This window comes from Phyllostomus discolor, chromosome 8 (genome assembly GCF_004126475.2).
Source record: "Phyllostomus discolor isolate MPI-MPIP mPhyDis1 chromosome 8, mPhyDis1.pri.v3, whole genome shotgun sequence".
NCBI lineage: Eukaryota > Metazoa > Chordata > Mammalia > Chiroptera > Phyllostomidae > Phyllostomus > Phyllostomus discolor.
Window position 1 is genome coordinate 67,528,606 of NC_040910.2, and position 21,288 is coordinate 67,549,893.

Consider the following 21,288-nt stretch of genomic DNA (forward strand, 5'->3'; position numbering starts at 1 on the left):
CATCTGCCATTTCACAAGCAATGGCTTATAGGTTGAGAAACTGCAGAGACAGAGACAAGTGAGAGGTCAGGATGCTGAAAAGCTTTCTCATCTCATGGGGTAGGAAGGATGGGAACTGGAGGTCAGGGATGACCAAGAAAGAGGTCATATCTAAAAGCCCCTATGTTGAGGTCCGCCCTGCCTGGTCTCAGGAAACAGTAACCCCCCTCGACTAAGGCTGAGTAAGAGACTTCCAAACCAGGGGCCACTAAGAAGATAAAACTTATTTTCCTGGCATGAATGCTGCCTGTTCTGTGCCGGCCCCCAATGCTTGATCAGTTAGCCAATGACGGGCAAGATTTCCCATGGGGGAATCGCCTAAGACAGGCATGATCACGTGGAGGCCTCAGGGAAGGACTTGGGGGGCTGTGGAAATGGAGGGGTGATTGACATCGACCCCTGCTCCTTGGCTTTGTCGAAGCCTGAGTCCTTGTTCTTAGATGTCAGAAATCCAAGTCTCCTGGCTGCCTTTGTCTCCTCTGCCTGGCTCAGGCCTGTGGAAATAGCAGGGGCGGTGCAGTCCAGACCAGAGCCGGTGGACCACTGGGGTAATCAGGCCTGGGACACAGAGTAAGAAAGACCCTGTAAGACCTGCTTGCTGGAGGATGCTCTTTAATTAGAATATGAAGGCACGGGCAAGAAATGAAACTAAGCTTTTAGGTCCTGTAGTCTTTTAAAATGATAAACCCCCCAAATCTAAGCTCAGAATCCCAGCAGAGATTTGCCACTCCCTTTGAAAGGCTAAACTACTTGTTTTATCTTCTCCGTCAGACTGTAATTGACAAACTGTATTGGTATGTTTAATAAAAGCCTGCTTGGGCAGGTAAATGGGGCGCCTTCCACCAGAGAGAGTGGCCGTTTTGTCCTTATTTCCCCACAGGACTCAGTTGTCCCTGTGTATGTTTTTCATGTGTTTCAACGAGCATCCTCAGCAGGGATGGATACTGCTGGCCAGTATCCTCCTCACCCCTAGGATTCTGTCAAATGGTTATATGCCAGGAGTGTGTGTGAACAAGTAATTCAGGCCTCACAGGAACTCAAGCCCAACTTCAACCTCCTCAATCCCTGGTAACTGCTTGCCAGAAGCATAAGTATGTAATTTCTGAAGGAAAATAACATCATCTAAACCCTCAAATTATCTGCACACTTTAGAACTCATAAGTCTGGCAATCAAACAAATTACTGGGAATACCAGGAGGTATGACCAAAACCAAGAAAAAACTGACCTACAGAAGATCTAGGTATTATAATTACCAGGTACAAACCTTATCAAAACTATAACTATATGACCAAGAAGTTAGATTACCAGGTAAAGAATCTCAGCATAGTACTGAAACCTTTAAAAATAAATCAAACAGAAATTGTCAAATCAAAAATTATCCTCATATTACAGTTACTGAAATTGAGAAATTATCAAATGGGGCTAACAAAGAATAGACACAGCCGAAAAAAGAACTGGTGAACAGAGGGATCAGCATAAAATATTCAGACTCAATAACAAACAGGAAAAAAAAAGAAAGAAAAATTACCAAATAAAACAGCATAGCATATGAAGCACATGAGACACAGTGAAAAGGTCTGTACATGTACTGGAATACCAAAAGTAGAAGAAAGAGAGAAGCAGAAACAATGTTTAAAGAAATGGGAGAAGGCAGTAGGGAGGGTTGGGGTGGTTGGGAGGGGTGGGGGGAAAGGTGAAAAACTATACTTGAACAACAATAAAAATTTTTTAAATTAAATTTCCATGAAGTAAAGAATTAAAAAGATAGTAGCTCTAACAACTTCAAAACTGAAAAAAGGATGTTAAACCACATTAAAAAATGCTACAAACACTAAGCAGGATAAATATGAAAAATACCTCCTAGATACCTTAGGCATAATAGTGAATTTTTTTGAAAATCAAAGACAGAGAAAAATTTTTAGAAGTGGGCAAGTGAAGAAAGAAACTTTTTTTCCCTATAGACTCATAGACTCTCAAAGGAACAGTAAGACTTAGAGATAATTTCTCAATAGAAACAATGGAAACCAGAAGATAATGGAATAACACTTTCAAAGTGCTGGAGAAAAAAAATTGCTGCTAACCGAGAATTGGTTGGAAGGAAATCCCCTTCCAAAATTCTTTAAAAATACGAAATAAATGTATTTTTAATCTAATAAAATCAAAATGCAGCAAGAATAAAATCAATGGAAAGGGTGCTGTGTGAGGAAATCTAAATAAATATGGACTTACTAAGACAAAAATATTGGTGTATTATGGGTTTTCAATGCACATTGAATTAAAATAAATAACTAGCATAAAAATTGAAGGGAGGCAAACTGTTGTAAGATCCTTGCATTGTATGGTAATTGATAAAAGTACTTATTTATAAAGGAAAAAGAATAAAATGATGCACTTGGTAATCATTAGATGAATATTAAAAGGATGAATGGTATACTAAAAGAAAAAACAAAGAATAAAAATATAATTAGTTCAGTAAAATTCAAGAAATTAAAGAAAAGGAAACATAGACTAGACAGGATATACTGAAAACAAATAGCATAAAGCTGATTTAATCTGAAATATTTATTATATAAAATAACATCAAATACAAATAAACTAAACATTTTAATTAAAAGGCAATGATTTTCAGGCTAGATTTTAAAAATCTAACTGTATGCTGCCCATATGAAATATATCTTGAATATAAAAGTACAAAAGAACTGGATAAGAAGCTGGAAAACAATATAGCATAAACATACTAAAAGAATATGCAATAACCATGCTAATATCATACAAAGTTGACTTTAAAGCAAGAGCCATGGTTAGATATAGAGTACATTCAATAATAAGAAAAGGGCCAGTCAGTTAGGAAGGCTGACAAATAATGACCTCAGGAGCCCTGTCAAGAAGTTAGAAATAAGAAGAAAAAACTAACCCAAAACCCAAAGTGAGAAGGAAGAAAGAGATGATAAGAGTAAATATTAATAATAAAAAACAGATATCAAATAGGGATAGTCAATAAAATAAAAAACATAATATTGATAACTTTAGTTTCTTTGAAAACACTAGAAAAATTGATAACCCTCTAGTAAGACTGATAGAAAATAGAAAGAGAAAACAGAAAAGGCATACGTGATCAATATTCAGAATAAGAGGACATGATGTCTGTTACAGCAGATATTTGAAAGATAATAACAGGATAATAAAGTTTTATGTCAACTAGAAATTGTTGACGTCAACATCTTGCCAGAACTGATACATTGAGAAATAGATAATCTGAAATGTCTAATATGTTAAATAAATTAAATTTATAATTTAAAATCTTCTACAAAGAAAACTCCTGATGATTTCATCAGTAAATTCTTCTGACATTTAAGGAAGGCACACACATTTTACAGAACCTTCCAGAGAGGAGAAAAAGAGGAAACACTTCTCAGTGTATCTTACAAGGGCTTCATAACCTTAGAATAGTAGAAAAAAGAAAAATTATAGGACATTCAATATAGATGCAAAAATTATACAGAAAAAAATAGTAAGTGGAATGTAGCAAAATATTAAAAGCTTAACATGTAATAACTAAGTTGGTTTGATTACAGAAATGCAAGATTAATCTTACATTCAAAAATAATCAATGTGATTTATCACATTTCCAGTAAAAAGGAGAAAAACATGATATAATTATTTCAATAGATACAGAGAAATAATTTAAGTTTGAACATAGATTCATGATTAAAACTCTTTGTGAAAGTATGAAAAAGAAGAAATTAATCTCAATCTGATAAAGAGCATCTGCATAAACCTGTAGTAAGCATCATACTTCATGGTCAACTATTAAAAGCTTTCCCCCTATAATTAAGAATGCAACAAGACCACACTCACCAATTCTTTTCACCATTCTACTAGCAGTTATAGCCAGAACAATAGGACAGGAAAAACAAATAGAAGATTTGAAGACTGGAAGGAAAGAAATTGTTTTTATTTTTACCAACAGCCTGATTCTGTGTATTGGTACCATCATAATATCAAACAGAGGAGGAAAGAATGCCTGAAGACAGACCAAGGGGAGCTTCAGGGCCAAGGGGATGTTCTTGGGCTGTGATTCTAAGTTGTGGTTATACAGGTGTGATGACTTTGTGACAATTAACCAAGCTCTATACTGAGGACTTAAGTGCTTTTCTACTTATATGCTACACTTAGTAAAAGTTTCTTAAAAAAAAAAAAAAAGACATTCCATTAGGTCCACAGCCATGCATGAGCTGTGGAGGGCATGAAGAAGCACCCACCAGGAATTCCAACTCCCAGGGCTGTGTTTGGCAGTGAGGAATGCTGTTGAGGACTCTGAGCCCTATTATAGCTGAACACTCAGGCTGACTGACAGTGAAGGACAGTGTCAGCATGAGTATGGCAAGTGCAAACTTAGCACCATCTACATAGTGATGTGTCACACTGAGATGGGAATGGATAGTAATTTCTGCTACTCAGAGAACTATCAAATTCTGTCCTGAATGGGACAGAGGGAGGAAGTGCAGAGCCAGTCTCAATGGTAGGGCCTTCGATCCAGCTGGATAGAGGAAAACATTGGACTCCCTATGCAGGGTTGTTGCCCATCAGGCCTCTAGACAGGCAGGCAGGCGGGGAGGATATAGGGGAAGCATGTGGTCAAGCTTTGAGCTAGCAGCTCCCCTCTGGAGGAGAGTCTGGGGCTGTGTGCTTGGGGGGAGGCAGGTGCTTCAAGGGGGCTGCACTCTTCTACCCTTGCGGCAAGTGGCTGACAGCTGGCAGGCTGTAGACAGGCCTGGTTGGGACACAGAGCCCAGAAGTGGCCACTGAAGCCACCTGAGTCTGGCAAAGAAACAGACCAGGGGAACAAGAGATTCACTCCCACTCCATTATCACCCCTAAAACAAGGCTGGAATAGCACTTTCCTCAGGAAGCCTCGCTTGCCCCAACTACATGCACAGTGGAGCTGAATATTCTAGCTTCAGGTGGCTAGCATCATTGCTGCTGCTCGCCAGCTCTGTGATCATGCTCATGGTACTTGATCTGTCAGTGTCCCAGCTTTGTCATTTCTAAACTGAAATGGTCAGTATTTTACCTCATATGGTTGTTGTGAGTATTAAATCATCAGGCTTAGAACTGTGCTCAGTAAACACCAGCTACTGTCGCAGACTAAAATCAGGCTTTTTGTGAGGGCTCACTCGGGGCTCAGACAATCTTTCTACTCTTGCCAGCCCCTCCCTATCACTTGCTGTCCCCACCAGACCAGACTGCTTGTTACTTTGCTGACGTTGTTTTATACTTTTCTACCTCTGTGAACATCCATGCTGGCAACTTCTCTGGTAACTCCTAGCTGGTAACTTCTCTGAGTCTCTGTTGAACTGGGATAAGAATGTGTATCCCAAAGGGTTGTCATGAGTATAAAGTTTAAGTTGTACAGGTGACAAGGTGCCCGTCCAGATAGGAGCTAGGGCGGGGTACTTCCAGAAGGGACTTCATGCCTCTTTTCCCTTGAGTTCTGCCACTATGAGCAATATTTCATCAAATGACTTTAACTCCTTTTTTTATTAACTTGGAAAATACAGATGGCAACACCCCCACCTCATCATGCTGCAGTGAGATTTAAGAGAGGGATCATGTGATAAAAAATTCCTTTGAAATTAATACTCAATAAAAGGGAGATAAGCGTGGGTACACATAAATCTTGCCATCACCCAGGCCTGATGGCTATGGACCTGAAGACTCAGACTTGGAGCTGAGTCCCTCTTGCTGCCTTAACTCTCCTAGGCTTGTTTGTCTCGTTGGAAGTACAGGTGAGAAGCACAGAATGATGTGGTGATGGAAAGTGGCCCAGGCCAGGAACCCAAAGACCAAGATTCTAGTTCCAGTTTCTTCACTGGCTGGCTGTGTGCTCTTAGGCAAATCCATATAATCTTAGCAGGTCTCTGTTCCCTCATTTTTAAGAAGGTAATGCATGGGAGGTCTGTGGTGCTTCCAGGAGTTCTCTCCTATGCCAGTTTACAGATGTTCTCAGAGAGTGGACCTTGCTGTGGGGCTCAGTGATGCTACCTTCAGGTTAAGCCTCTGGGGGCATAGCTCTTGGATATTTGAACAGATGTTTAGTGGGTTTCTGCTCTTTGTAACCAAGAGTCCTGGGTGGCATGCAGGCCTGGGTGTCAGGGGTGTCAAACTGCTTTTCACTGGGGCCACATCAGCCTGGTGGTTGCCTTCCAAGGGCCGAATGTAATTTTAGGACTGTATGAATGTAACAACTCCTTAACTGTGCTTCTCACTCTGTTCTCCTAAGCAAGAGCTCAGTGCTGCCACTGGGTAGAAACAAGGTGCTGGGCCAGATAAAACAAGGTGGAGGGCTGGATTCGGCCTGTTCGCCTTGTGTCCTCAGGGTGTGGCCCTTGGCTAGTCTTGGGTTCTCCAAAGTCTGACCTGCACAGGCGGTGTGCTGAGTAATTCATTCCAAACACATGTGCTGCCCATGGAGGGTCCTGCCTGATCTGGCTGACACTTCCTTACGGGTGTGGCCTCTGCTTAGTATGAAAAGCGTTTTCTCCTAATAACGGCCCAGGACTATCTAAGGGTGGGATCTCTCTGAACAGTAGTCTGTGCAGATTCTTGTCCAGGATGGGAGAGTTGTGGAGGTCACCATGTGAGGTGAGGTTTGCTGTACTGCACTGAGTGAAAGGTCAAGCAACTGAAAGCCATGGGCAGAGATAGCCCATCAGAATTCAGATGAACAGCTGAAAGGGTCTGAAATGGCTTTGGCCTGGAGAAGAACCTGGAATTTTTGGAACTGAGGATCCCAGAGGCTGGAAGGTGGTGGCTCAGAAATATTATGACATGGCTTCTTCAGGAGGCAGAGCCATCCTGCATGGTTGGGACATTCATTTTCATCCGAGAACAATGGATGTACCCCCAGGGCCTGCAAAACAGTTTTTTCTTTCATTCTTCTGTGCCATTTTTCCCTAGGCATGCTAAAGTGATTATGTAACATTATCTCCAAGATGCTGAACCTTCTCCAGTCCAAAGGAACCAACTCAGAAATGCATTCTGCTTATTGGGAAGTAATTGAGCTGACAGACAGACAAAACTCTGTTTTTTGAGGTCCTCACTCCCAGAGCCCATGGGACTCGAGTTACCAGCTTACGTTCTTGACTCCATAGGAACTGGGCCTCTGCCAAGAGTTTGGCATTAACTATCATTTTACTAAGGATGTGAGGAACTGGGTCATCACTGAGCCTTCTGCAGTGTCTCGGAGCAGATGGACTCACCTGGAAAATATTGGCGAAGTCTCTGAGATTGAAGATGTAGTGGAATTTGATTGCTGTGGGTAGGAATGTGGTGGCAATTTTCTGATGGAAGGTGAGGGCCAGATTGATCAGCTGGGGGATGGATTTCTGCAGAGATGCTGGGAAGTTCCCGAGCTTCAGGTGCTGAGTCAAGATGGTGCTATAGATGGAGGACAGGGCATCTGCTCCCGGAAAGGAGAGGCCGAAAACACTGAAGTGACGCTGTGAGGAAACAGAGGCATGTGAGGGGGCCTGAGTTAGACATCTGTTATCACAGATTGAAAATCATCTTTTCTGAATTTAGATATAACAGTAACAAATCCACCTAAGGGCTTTTGGTTCTATATTCTGGCCATGTCTTTTCACACTAAACCTCAATTTAGGTTGAACCTAAAATGACTGGGGGAAGAATGGGCTTTGAACCTTGGGTCAAAGATGTCAGTATGGGGTACTAAGAAGTGAATTGAACTTGGACTTAGGGAACCGGATTCCAAATCTAAATTTGACACCAAATATCCACATGACCTTCAGAAAGCCATTTCATCTCTATGACCCCTTTCATCTCTACACAGCTTTGTGACCCTAGATCAAGGAGTTTCTCTTCCTAGAATGTTAACATCCATTATGATTTACCAGTTTTAAAAGCTGGAATGGGGTAGGGACAATAATTACTTATAATCAAGTGACATCAGCCCTGGTGAGGCAGTATTTAGGATTCCAGGGCCATGGCTCCTCCCCTACCTGCAGACGTGGGTTGATGGTGAAGCTGCCTGAAGTGGGGTTCATACAGGAAACATACTGTACGTTCATGATCTCCTTTAGAGACAGCTTGCTCCGATCATACCTGGAACAGTCAGAAAACACAGGTGAGCATTGTGCAAGGGCCCAGACAAGAATGTGCCTTGTCAAGAGGCAAGGTGCAATGTGCCCTATCATTCACATGTTTGGGTGGTTAAAAAATATCTGGATCCATTCACAGAGACTGAGAAGAGACATGAGCCCAGTATAAAATCTTGAAAGATCCAATATTTATGGAAATAGCATGAGAAGGAGACCACCAAGATGGACTAAGAGATAGGAGGAAAATCAGGGGTGCGTGGTACCCCAGAAAGCAAAGGAAATCAGTATTTCAAAAAGAGAAAACAATCAACCACATCAAGTGCTGCAGAGAGAAGAAAAAAGATGATGACTCAGCTGTATCTGTTGGATTGCATAATAAAGACACAGTTAGTAGTTGAACAAGAAGAGCTTACTAAAATGGAGGACATAGAAACTAAATATGAATGGACTGAAGATGAGCAGGAGATGAGGGAGTGAAGACAGAGTGAGAAATTTGATTATGCAGGGAGAGAAAGAGCAGTAAATAGAGAATGATTTTTTAAAACGATAGAAATTTATGCAAGTTTAAATATATGTATGAAGGAGACAGGGGACTAGTTGATGAAGTAAGGATTTCAGAAGGTAGAAGAAAGTAGAATCAAGATGCTGGTGGGTGGTTATGCCTCAGGGAAGATGTAACAGGTGCAGGAACAGAGAATGCTTGGGGATGCAACTAAGTTATATAGATGTGTAAGCAAGATGGCAGATGGCGCGTGGTCATCAATTGAGGTGGGTGGAAAGCTTGTGAATATTTCTGAGAGTGAAAATGTAAACACAAAGAAGCAATGTGGTAGAATTTCCAGGAAATTTCTACTTCTCATTTAAGACTTGTGACCATGAATGAATCCAAAGTAAAACTGGGAAGCCTGACTCTGATTCCTTCCAGTTTAGTTTGGCTGCTCAGATGCTGGTGTGGAGATTGTGGGTGGTTGTACATGGCAGGCATCTGACAGAAACTTGGGAATGAATGAAAGGTGACTCAGGTTACCACCCCAACTCTAGTTGTCTCTGAATTCCCTCTTCATACTCCCTACTCCTTTTCATCCACTGATTCCATGTGAGGTATGAAGGTGAGCCAAATGATCTCAAATCACTGACTTACTTTTTTTGTTTTTTGCAAGTTCAGACCTTTTGTCATTAAAAACTATACTGTTGCAAGAGATAATATTGGACCTGTGAGTTGCTCAGACCAGGGTTGTTAAGACCCACAGACACTCAGCCCTGTGCAGCAGATTAGGTGTGGTCATTGAGGTACCTGCTCAGTGCTATGGGACCACAAGGAGGGGAAGAGGAGTGGTTCATTCTCCTCTGGAGATTTGGAGAAGATAACTTTTGAGAAGAATATTGAATAAAAAAGTAGGCTTTTCCCCTTAGATGTGAGCTTAGTACCTTCTTTTCACTTGGGGAGCAAAGCCACTGCCTGAAAATGCCCTCCAGAGAGCAGAGACTCCATGAGGAATGGAGTTTCAGGGGGAATCTCCTTTGGCACCAGAGCCAGGCTGAGGTGTGCAGCCCCCAGGGAATGGCGGCAGGCCCACAGCCCTGCCTTGGTCCTTTCTCCACCAGCCCCAGTGCCCAGCATGGGCTCTTACCAGTGTCTGTAGTCCAGGTGCTGCCTGATAATCGTGTGGGGCTGCACCGTCCCGTACGCATCCACCTCGGGCATGTTCATGTCATCAATGAAATAGATGAGCTTCTTGTTCCCTGGGGGGCCGTAATTTCTCCCAGCCTTCTTTTCTAGAGGTTTCTCCAGGACAGCTGATAAGAAAGCCAGTCAGTGAGAAAAGGACATTCAAACATCAGGTATCCGGACCAAGACAGTACAGAGGTCAAGGACAGGCTGGGGTACAGCGTGTATGTGCGTGCTAACAACAGCAGTAGTCACTCCTGGATGCAGGTGTTCTACAGGACCAGGTGACATTGGAATGGCCTGGCAGTGCTGCCAACAGTGCTCTATAGGCATTGAACTTCTTACTCTGTGCAGTGTGTTAGGCTTTCACAAGCATTAATTATCTCATTTTACCCTTATCATGTCACAGTAAGACTAGCACTACTATCCCATTTTAGAGATGAGGAAACTGAGGCTCAGAAGAACAAAGCAACTTTTCTAAGGTGGAGCAAATATGCAAATCCAGGGCGAATGATGAAGCCCTTGCTCCTCCTAGCATGCTGGTGGTCAGTTTTCTTTGCTTATAGACCAGGCCAGAAACAGAAGATACTTTGACTGTTCCAAGGTCTCAGAGAATTTCTGAGAAGTTTCCAGTATCACGAACCCTGCCTTCTTCCCAACACCTTCAGGCTGTCTGGCTTCTCCCACAGCATCTCAGGATCTTTCTGGGGACTCAGAGCAAACTCTCTTTGGGAGGTATCTCTTCAATTATCCACTCGGGGGAATAGGGATCTACAGGATCGTTTCCCTACCTGACAGGACTTGTTTAGAGAAAATATAAGTAATAGGGTGGAGGTATATGTATTTTTTTCAATCAAGCAATTAAATATTTATGCATTGCAAGAACCAACATTTCCTATTATAGCTGGAAGCTCCAAGAACCCTCTGATTGTTTCTCTTGAAAAACAAGTTTGTAAATAAGGAGAAAGTGCCAATAGACATAGAAGGTGACAGATAGAAAGACAAGTTCCTTCAAGAAGCTTGAATATTCTAATTTTCTGGTCCTGAGTTAAATTAAGTGTTTAAAATATGGATTAAATTTAAATTTAATTAGCATCCAATTAACATACACTATCAACCAATTAATCACCCAACACCTTCTTTCCCCCTAAAGATATAACAACTATGTAAGAGATCTGTCAAATGAAATATAATTAATGGGCTGCCAAGGATGTGTTTTTGAGAACAGTCCTTTCAAGAAGAAATTCTCCCCTTAGAAAGACTTGTTTCTCCTCCTCCCAAAGCAGTGATATTCAAATCAACCCCTGAAAATAATTAGACCCTGTAATTTGGGTTGATTAAGCTCTTTGTGCTTCTAAAAGACTGTTGAGGAGAAAAGCCTGTCAGTTAGTGACAAGTGGCCTTGGAAGGCTGCAGCTTCTTTCAAAAGGACACACTAAGTACCCCAGAGAAAGAGAAGCCCCCTAGGGAAAGGCGTGCACACTTTGGTCCCTTCTTGGCCAAGCCCCGCTCCGAGTCCTCCGGTGAGAACTGTAGCAGGTTATTCTGTTTCCAGCCAGAACTGGAGGGGCAGAGTGGGTTTAAGTGGCAGCAAACGCATTGATTTTGAGGTGCCAAACACATGAGACATACAAAGAAACGTGGCCTGGGCTCTGCATTGTGATAAACAAGTGCTGAGGGCCGGCCCACACCCGGCAGGAATTCCTCCACACCACCTTTCTGAATTTCTCCGTGTGAGGTGCTCGGCAGCTGCAGTTCCTGTGAAGCAGCACCAGCTGCCCTCCGGCACTGTTTGACCAGATCATACATTTAAGGAGCCATTTCATTTTCAAAGTGAGTTCGTATTTGTTATCTCATTTCACTGTCTCTTCTGTTACCATCGTTGTTCATTGGCTCTCATCTAGTAACTAAAAAATCCTCCCAATGGCCTTCCTACTCTCACCCTAGTCCCCTTCACCGTATTCTCAAAACAGCAGACTAGGTATCCTTCTAAGATATAAATCAGAGCGACCAGTCCCCTGTTAAAACTCTGGGGTGACAGCCCATCTCACTTGAGGCAAAAAGCCAGTCTGGTTCCATCCACAGACCTTGCATCTGTTTTTCTCTGCTACTGCTCCCCTCCTCACTCCCTCCACTCTGCCTCAGGGCCTTTGCTCTGGACTTTTCTCTGCCCGGAATCCCTTTCTCCCAAATGCTCACATAGTCCTTCTTACTTATCTCAGATACTCACTCAAACGCATCTTTCTCAGTAAGCCCTTCCCTGCCACTCTATCTAAAATCACCACCCCCTCCTAGTCCCTGTCCCTGCCTCACTTTTCTCCATAACACTTATTATCACTTAGTATCCTATATATTTTCCTTATTTATCTTATTTATTGTCACACACCCTGCATTCCCCCTGCACTGGGACAGCAATCTCTGTTTTTCTAATTGTTGTACCCCCAGCACAGAGTAGGATGTTTGAAAATCATTTATTACATTAAGGAATAGATGAATGAAGTTTATTATTGTAACAAACTCCATGAGTAGTCAAAGAAAGACCCATTATCCCCACTTTGTAACTAAGGTAATAGAGGCTCAGGCAGGTTAAACGCTTTGCTGGAATGAGAATTTGGGTCTGTGGATGCTGATGTTATTGCTTCTTTCATGTCCTAGGGAGAAAGACCTTGTAAACCATCACATCCGACCCCTCTCTAGGGACATCCCTGGCCCTTCCAGTCCCACCGAGTCCCCCAGTCTCGGAACCTAGAGCAGTTCGTTCATGCGTCCATGGAACATTACCAGGAGGACCCTGCTTTATACCGAGAATTTGACATGCACTATATCATTGATCCCAAAGAGCTGCCCCATTATGTATTATCACCAGCTTTTAAAAAATCTTTAACAAATGAGAAAACTGAGGCTTAGAGAACTTAAGGGACTTTATCTAAGGTCATAAAGCTACTGAGGATAACTCCAGGATTCCAGCCCGGGTTACCTCATGTAACCACTTCTGTAAACTACTTCTTAAACATCATTGCAGCATGGCTTCTGCCCTTGAGGAATCCCCAGCTTAGTCGACTCATTGCCTGAGCATGTTTTGACAGGGAGCATTAGTAATTATTCATGTCTTACTTCACATTAGCATGATTTGTGTACCTGTGTTTGAACTATTCTTTCCACATTATCTAATTTTCATGTTAAGATTTAGATATATTGTGAGGGCTTTGTGTTTATTCTTTCAAAAATAATATGCTTTGCATGATTATAAAAACAAAGCATATTCATTATATACTGATAAAAAGCATAGCAAATCATAAGGATGAAAATGAAAATTACCTATAGTTCTTCACCTAGCCATAAGCATTACTTTGAACATTTTGGTGTATTTCATCCTAGTGTATTTGCTCTGTTAGATTTTCCTTTTACAAAGTCAGAATTATACTGCATATTCTACTTGCTCTTTTTAAAATTTCACATACTGTAAACATTTGTATATGATAAATACATATTCCCCTAAAACTTGATCATTTTTATTAATCCAAGTAGGCTTTTAGTTTTTAATAACAAAAAGTCTTTTTAATAAAGAAATTACATATTTAACAGAAAAATTGTTGAAGCTAAAACTTAAAGGCACATTGAATGTCCTTTTTTAATACAATTAAAGGAATTAATTTCATATATCAATAAAATAAAATTCAAGAAAATTATTTTGAAGTTTTTCTTTACTGACAATTTTTGGAAAGTAAAGTTCATTATAGTTTCCCATAGTGGAGCAATGTTAAAATATGAAGTTATATTCCTGTACCAGTATTCAGCATCCAAATAAATTATTGTTCTAGACATCAATATGTCATAAATGCAAAAAAATACCCTAAAAGTCTAAAAAGCCTTTATTAATTTAAACTACTATTCCCAGTTCCATTAAAAAGGCAAAAATACATGGCACATATTAATTACAAAAGGCATTCCATGTGCTAGTAAGTGCCCACACAGGAAGAAAATGTAATAGGGACCTAAAACTGAAGTACTTACTATATTTAACGTTAAGTAATCCTGTCACCTTAGAATTTAGGGCGTTGCTAGAAACATAGAAGGCACAGATTCTTTAAAAAGTTGTCCAGATATTTAAAAACATTTTTGATACATTTTCCTAAAATAAGCCGAGGCATTCAGCCACCTCACTAATTCTAGAGGTATCTCTTCACAACTTTTTAAAAAGATTTGACATGATATAGGTCCCCTTTATTATCCCTTCACTGCTCAGTTCACCAAAAGCTGAAACCATAAGGGCTGCATGGGTCTTTGCCCAGTGATTGTTGGCTTCACTGTTATTAAAGCCCCTTCTCACCCCTGAGAAAACTATAGAGGGAGCTGCCTGGCCAGTGGCAGGAACTTTTAACAAAGCTTAAAAACATAGGCTAAAAGGCATGAGGATAAACCAATGTTGGTTGTTTACAGAGCAAAAAGCGCTATGTAAAGTCGATCTGAGATGCTATTCTATGGATGCTTTTTCTATAAAGAAATCTGATGCAGCGAGATGAAATAAGTCACACAACTGTTTCCCTTTCACTTTCTCAAGGTGGTTTTCTGGACCTGGTTTCATGTGAGTACTTGGCTAATGGTATTAGGTTATCTGGAGGTTTGAGGGACATTCTGTTAATTAACAAGAAACTAATTAAAGAAAAACCTAATTAAGAGAAGCTGGTCACACAAATACCTAGCATTAGGGCTGGAGAAAAGCACCCAACTCTACATACAAACACCTCATGATGGACATTTTACACGAGCAATGAGATTCCACAGCATTCCTAACCAGTGTTGCACAGCACCTAAGAATACGTGCTCCAGTCCTTATTGAATCAGGACAGTTTAGGAATTACTGTGGATTCATCCTTGATGTGGTGCCAAGGGAAGGGGTTCTTGAGGTCTCTGGATGACCCTGTTGCTGCATCACTGCCTGCGTCGAATGAAGCGCTCTGTAGACCACTGTTCCTGCTGCCGCTGCTACTTCTGATTGTGCAGGTGGCTGTGGTCGGCCTGCTGTACTAACTCTTTGTGTGACTACTGGCTCTCTGTGTGGTAGTCGTGGGGCAAGTGAGAAGCATGCCTCTCTGCAGCTGCCTCCCAGGCCTGGGCCTTCCTCTTCAGTTCTGTGCTTTCTCTCCTTCCCAGCATGCTCACAGGGGCCTCACTTGGTTGCTTCTGCAGGAATGGTTTTTCCTGGACGTACTGGGAGTGGGCCTTTGCAGCTGCCTTGGCATGGGCTTCCTTTAGCTTCTCCTATAATGTCTGCAGTTCTCTGTACTGTTTCTCCCTCACTGCCTGCCACTGCTGCTTCAAATCGGATTCCAGCTTTTCCTTCACCAAGAGACGCATCTCAAGCTCCAAAGTTCATTGGCATGTTAGGAGGCTAATTTTTATCTCATTCACAGGATCTTACCACTTTCTTGTGCATAGTTGTTCTACTGATTTTCAGTTTCCCCTCAATACTTCTTAGTCTTATTGGTCAGCTTTGCCAGCATGGATTTAGTGGCAGCCTGGACAGGGTACTGCTTGTTGGTGAGCAGCCTAGTTCCCTTCGTGACAACTCTTTGCTGGATTTGAACTTCTTTTATTTGCTGGTCAAGCTTCATCACCTCCACTATCTTTTCCATAAGCTCTGTGGTGACCTTCATTGGCCTCTCTGGTTTCCAAAAATTAATAATAAAAGGAAAATGTAATGTAGGAAAAATACTGGAGGCCTCAGAAAACTTGCTCCCAGTCTGGCCTTCGTTCCATAGGTCATTGAGAGTGATGGAGGACAGATGATGAGGAGGTGGGGCAGGGCCTGCCAGGTGTACAGGCAGTGGCCCCTTGACACAAGTGCTCTTCATTTCTGGGGTCTGAGCTCAGTAGGAGGCCAGACCATCCTGCACCTATGCAAATCACAGCTCAGCCTGGTCCAGACCAGGGTAGCATTGAGCAGCACCCCAATGCCCACCTGCTGGCTGGATCTCGGGGGGCACCATGGTCCCGGGTGGTGCTCCAGTCCTCAGCAGTGCCACTGTCCTGGAATGGACAGCCTGGCACTCGGGTCCCTGGCATCCCTGGTCCACACTCTGTGGGAGGAGAAAAAATGAACCACACAGCCTTTTCCCTGCAGCAGGAGCCTGGCCCCAGGGCTCTTAATGTCATCTGACTCCTCTGGAAACTGCAGTCCTGGAATTGCCAGGCCCCATCTCCATCACATTGAGCTCACTCTCCTCTGGCACTGGCAGCCCTGCTTCCAGCTGGTCAGCATCCCGTCATCCATTGAGGTCAACTCCTGGGCCAGGTGGGCATAAGAAGATGCTCAGGCATCCCTTGACTCTCCCCTCTACAGCCTGTTAGAACCAACTGGAGTCTGTTCTCTCTTTCACTGTACTGAACATGGAATGTGGAATGTGAGTCTCTCTGTAGCCACATCTCCATGGTGACCAGGCAGAGGGGGTGGAGCCAACTGAGTTCTTGTGGGGGACTTTGGCCCCATTGTGTCAGTCGGTGTTGGGGACATTTTTTCTTGAAACAAAAAATATTCTGAAGTTTCTATGATGGGTTTGGCTGCTGTTATATTCTGCTCCCATACCTGGACCTTGAGGTCCAAGTTCATCTCCAGCTCAAGGAGATTGTTTGGCCTAGGGGATGAACTTATCTGACTTCTCACCACTGGTCTTCATGATCTTCATAATCCAACTGAATATAGTCTTCTCCTTGGGGATCACCTGCCTGGGAAGAGGCCCCAAATCTTGATTTTAATTGTTGCATTGTTTTCCATAATTCAGAAGTATCAAAATTTAGGGAATGGTTTCTCTATTATCTAAAATTATGTTGTTCTCAATTTTCTTATACTTTGAAACTTCCTTCTCCTTGCTCACTAGAGAGACAGCTTTGGAAATTTAATTTTGTGTCATCTTCTTGGAAGACATTGGGCAAGCAGACAAGTGTTGTCTCTTTGTGATGATGTAAGTCAATGCTCCTTGGAGGTTGAGAGTTTGGTTGGATCTTTTATGATCCTTTCTGACAGTAAACTTTCAATGAACAGGTTACAAATATTTGTCTTATGCAAAGACACAGACACTTGAGCTCCTCTCTAATTAGTGTAATTAAGCACTCCTATATTTATTGAACTAATAATTCAAACAGCAGTTGGGTGGTGAGAGAACTTCATAATGGTGAAGAGCATCATTTTTGGCCCATTCTCTCAACACTGCAGACACAACAAGCCCATGATGCCCTGACTGAGTTTTTTGTGTCTCCTTTTCTCTTTCCAAACTATCCTGTCTGCATGTCATTGCAAATTCTTCTATTTTAAAAATTACACTTTCAAAATGAATGAGAAGAGGCTGAGTTGAAAGTATTTTAAGAGACATAAAACAGACTGACTCAAATAAAGACTAAAATGGATTCTAAAACAATGTAGGAGAAGATACTTAATGGTATCAGTGATCAAAGATGGTGGAGTTACTGTAACCAAATAAAAATGTATCTCATACTGTCCTCTATGAACTTCTACTCACCAAGTTCAGAACTAAACCTATGTTTAATTACAGTAACCACATCATCCTGGACAAATCCATCTCCCTTTTTGTATAAAAAATTTTTTTGGCTACTAAATTCCAAAAGCCATATATATCATGAATACATATAAAAGGTTTATCAGGCTACAAAATGGGTATTACTTTCTACCTAGATTTTACAGATGATATAAAAATAACTTAAAATAATCTTTTATCATTTTACCCATCCACAAAACCCAAGGATGGCCCCTGGAATTGTGCCTCAGTGGAGGGAATGGCAGCAGTGCAGCTGGGTGTGTGGAGTTTGGAGAGGTGGGAGGCACAGAATGAGTGCAGATCCATGCCTCTCTCAAGCTGAGATGCTGCGTTACTCATGGTTATTAATCTGTACCTTGTGCAGCTGTTGCAGTGAATCAGTTCAAGTCTGAGTGTTCAGCAACTGACTGAAGGGCTTATTTTATTTACTATCAAAGGGAATAAAGATGTCCATGTGCTCTAGATATCAGATAAGCCGAAGCAAGTTGGCACTCTATGGATCCAGATGTATGACTTTCACTTTTATCAATGTGGAAGGCCATTACAGCTTAATGAAATAAGACAGCTTGAAATAAGACTCATTGTGTGACTTTGATAGAAATCACTTAACACTTCTAAGCTTCATTTGCTCATCTTATAAAAGCAGAGGCTATCGTCATTCTGATGGACACCATCTACAACTACTTTCTCATTAGTCACTTTCTGGTTGGGTACCATATGACACAGTTCTGAATAGTAAGCCACAGATGTGAGTCTATGCTCTTGGAGAGATCTAATTTCCTGACATGGGCACTAACTCTTCCTTTCATTTTATTTTTTTCCATTTTAGAATGCAGATGTGATGACTGAAGTAGCAGCCATTCTGCTACCCTGAGGGAGAAGCTAAGAGAACAATAGATATTACAGCCCTAATATCACTAAACCATGGATTCAGCATTAGCAACTGTCTGCCTTGAGACTTCTTGTGTGAAAAAATTTTCTGTTTATTTCACCCTCATTGGATTTCCTACTACTTGCAGTCAAAAGCATTACGGATGCAGTGTGTCATTGGATGGGGAAGATTAAATGAACGAACACTCATGGTTGGGCATATTATAAACATTAAATACAGCATGTGCTGCCCACAGTGGTGAGCAATGGGAATGCCTGGAAACCCACCCCCGTTTGTGTTGAAAGGAGTTCTGAATCTGTGCTTAGGAAAGTACTCACTGGAGACCTGGGCGCTGGATGTAATGAGACAGAGGAGAGACACAGGGATTGTTAAGTAGCTGCCTTCTCTACTGGAAAAAGAAATCTGATTTTGAGAAAAATGAGTGAGCTGCAGAATATCCCTCAGGAGACCTTGATGAATTGACCTTCTGGGTGGAGTTTTTGCCCATTTGAAAGTTGGAATGTTTCTTTCAAAAATATAATTTTTGTTTTAGCATAGTTTATATTAAACTTTTTCAAGAAAAAATGGGATTTCCTTGTATTCCTTTTGTTTTGCCATTTGGCACTTAGAGATTATTTTATAATATGTATAGGTTCTTAAATGTGGAAAGGATTTTAATATTATTATAACAGCTTTTTTTTACTAAGCACTTAGTGCATGCTAGGAATCATTCTAAGTGTTTTATATATTTTATCTTGCTATTTAGGAGTGTAAAGAATGAACTATTAATACACTCAACAACATGAGTAAATCTGAAAATTGTGCTGAGTAAAAGAAGCCACACAAAAACAAGTACACATTGAATGATCCCATTATGTAAAATTCTAGAAAATACAACCCAACATATTGGGATAGAAACAGATGGGTGGTTGCCCAGGCACTGGGATGGGAGGGTGGGAGTTGTGTGAGAGGGAGGGATTACCAAGGGACATAGGAACTTTCAAAGGTGATGGACATGTTCATTATTCCAATTGCAGCAATGGTTTCATGAGCACATTTTCCAAAATGTACTGAATTGTACACTTTAATATGTGCTATGTAGTACATGTCAGTTAAAACTCAAAAATGCTTTTCAAAGGGAAAATGCTGGAAAATTATAATGCTTTTTTGTAGGAAAATGAATAAATAAGCTGTGATTTATTCACACAATGGAATTCTATGCAGTAGTGAAAATCAGTGAAATAGATCTCCATGTATCTAAACAGACAATGATTAAAAAGTAAATTGCCAAAGGAGATTCCAGTATGTTATGTACTTAACATTTGAATGTATACAACATGGTGGATGTTTATGGGTACACATATGTATCAAAAGTGTAAGTTTGGAGTGATGCACACTAACTTGAGTAACCCAGTTAATGAGGGACATGAAGGAGGAAAGGATGGGGGTGGTGTGTTGGTTGTACCTACAATGGTAAGATGCATAGAAAAATCACAAAATGCTAACATCTGTGAAATCTAGGTAGTGGGTACATGGCCATCTGTTATATTATTTTCTGTATATTTCTGCATGATTGAAATATTTCATAATTTTTTCAAAGTCCATCCCACATTCAGCAACCAGTTTCCTTTGCCAGGGGCAATTCTTATAGTTTCTTGTGTGTATGTGTACATGCCTAGATCTATGCATACATATATGTGTACATTTTCATTTATCTCTTTTTAAACAGAATTTGAAGCATGCTGTGTATACTGTTTTGGATCTTTATTTTCTCAACAAAGCTTTGGAAATAGTTGCAACTCAATTCATACAGAATATCCTCGTTCTTTGTAGTAACCTTTAGCAGTCCATCATATGGACAATTAAGCTATTTTGCCATTAGCAACACATTTTGCACATCTGTACAGACTATACCACATCACATCCAGGCTTTTCTCAGTTACACAGGGCTTCAGTACAACAGCCATGGGAATACTGGCCTGCAAAAAGGGATGGGCTGCTGAGGGGGGTGGGGCAGTGTGCCTCTGGTCTAGAGAAGTGGCTACCCTTTAAGTCCCTGTATTTCCTTTTGTAAGTTTCCTGCTTCCTCTTGCATATCTACTGGGTTTCTGGCTCTGGCATTTCTAACTGTTGGTAGCATATTAATACTTCCTCCATTTTAGGAGCCATTTTGTTGCTTCTTTATAAATTGTTTTAGGCTAAGAAGTCAAATAATCAAAGACGTTTGGACTGAGACTAAGGAAGGAGGGAGGAGGTCCCAGGGAAGGGAGGTCAGCATTTTTCAGGGTCAGGGGTGTGAGTTTTGCTGCACATACTTTGTTGCCTACATGCCGGCTGCTCTGGGGCTTAGGGTTTCTCTCAGGTCCTAGTCACTCCTGGAGAGATGAGGTGACAGGACAGGAGCTTCATCCACCACCTCATGTAAAAGGAAGGATGAGGACAGAGGCCACCAGAGAATGAACAGGAGACAATATGTTGCATTTTGGTGTATTCCAGCGGCAGCGAAGCCAGTGTTCAGCCTGGCTCTATTGGACAGCATGCTGTGACTTTTAAAATAATTCTCTGCATTCCAACAGAAGGGAAGAAGCAGGTCTTCCAGGCAAGGGACCCAGAGTAGGGAGCAAGGGGTCTGGACAGTACAAGAAGCTCAGCTCTTCTTTCCTGACTATGAATATTTACTCTCTATTTAAGGTATTTCTTACATTATAAAATTATAACAGGATTCTAGAAAACTCCTCTGGAAGACTCCAGTAGTCCTTACTAAGAATGGTAGTCATAATATCAAATATTTATTGTAGTTTCTAAAGTATTTTCTACTAGGGATACAGTATTGCCTAGAGGTTAGAGCACAGACACAAAGATCTGACTGCATGGGTTTAAACCCTGGCTCACCACCTACTGTGTGGCTCAGGGTAGCTTGTTTAACTTTTCTGTGCTTTGGTTTTCTCACATGTAACACAAGAATATGAATACCTCACAGGGCTGTATAACATTAAATGATTTGTAAATGTGTAAAAGCCTAATCTTTTTTTCAT

At 41.3% G+C, this 21,288-nt stretch overlaps 1 protein-coding gene across 4 annotated transcripts in view; it reads right to left on the minus strand.

Annotated features, from left to right (window-relative positions):
* The window catches only part of DNAH9 (dynein axonemal heavy chain 9), a 335,540-nt gene that overhangs the window by 145,027 nt on the left and 169,225 nt on the right, over positions 1–21,288 (minus strand). For all 4 annotated transcript variants that reach the window (XM_028534618.2, XM_036032967.1, XM_036032969.1 and 1 more), the window contains 3 exons: positions 9,792–9,957; positions 8,062–8,164; positions 7,303–7,542 (listed from right to left, as the gene is read on the minus strand). In XM_028534618.2, coding sequence (XP_028390419.1) covers positions 7,303–7,542; positions 8,062–8,164; positions 9,792–9,957 — 509 coding nt within the window. The remainder of the gene's footprint in view (positions 1–7,302; positions 7,543–8,061; positions 8,165–9,791; positions 9,958–21,288) is intronic.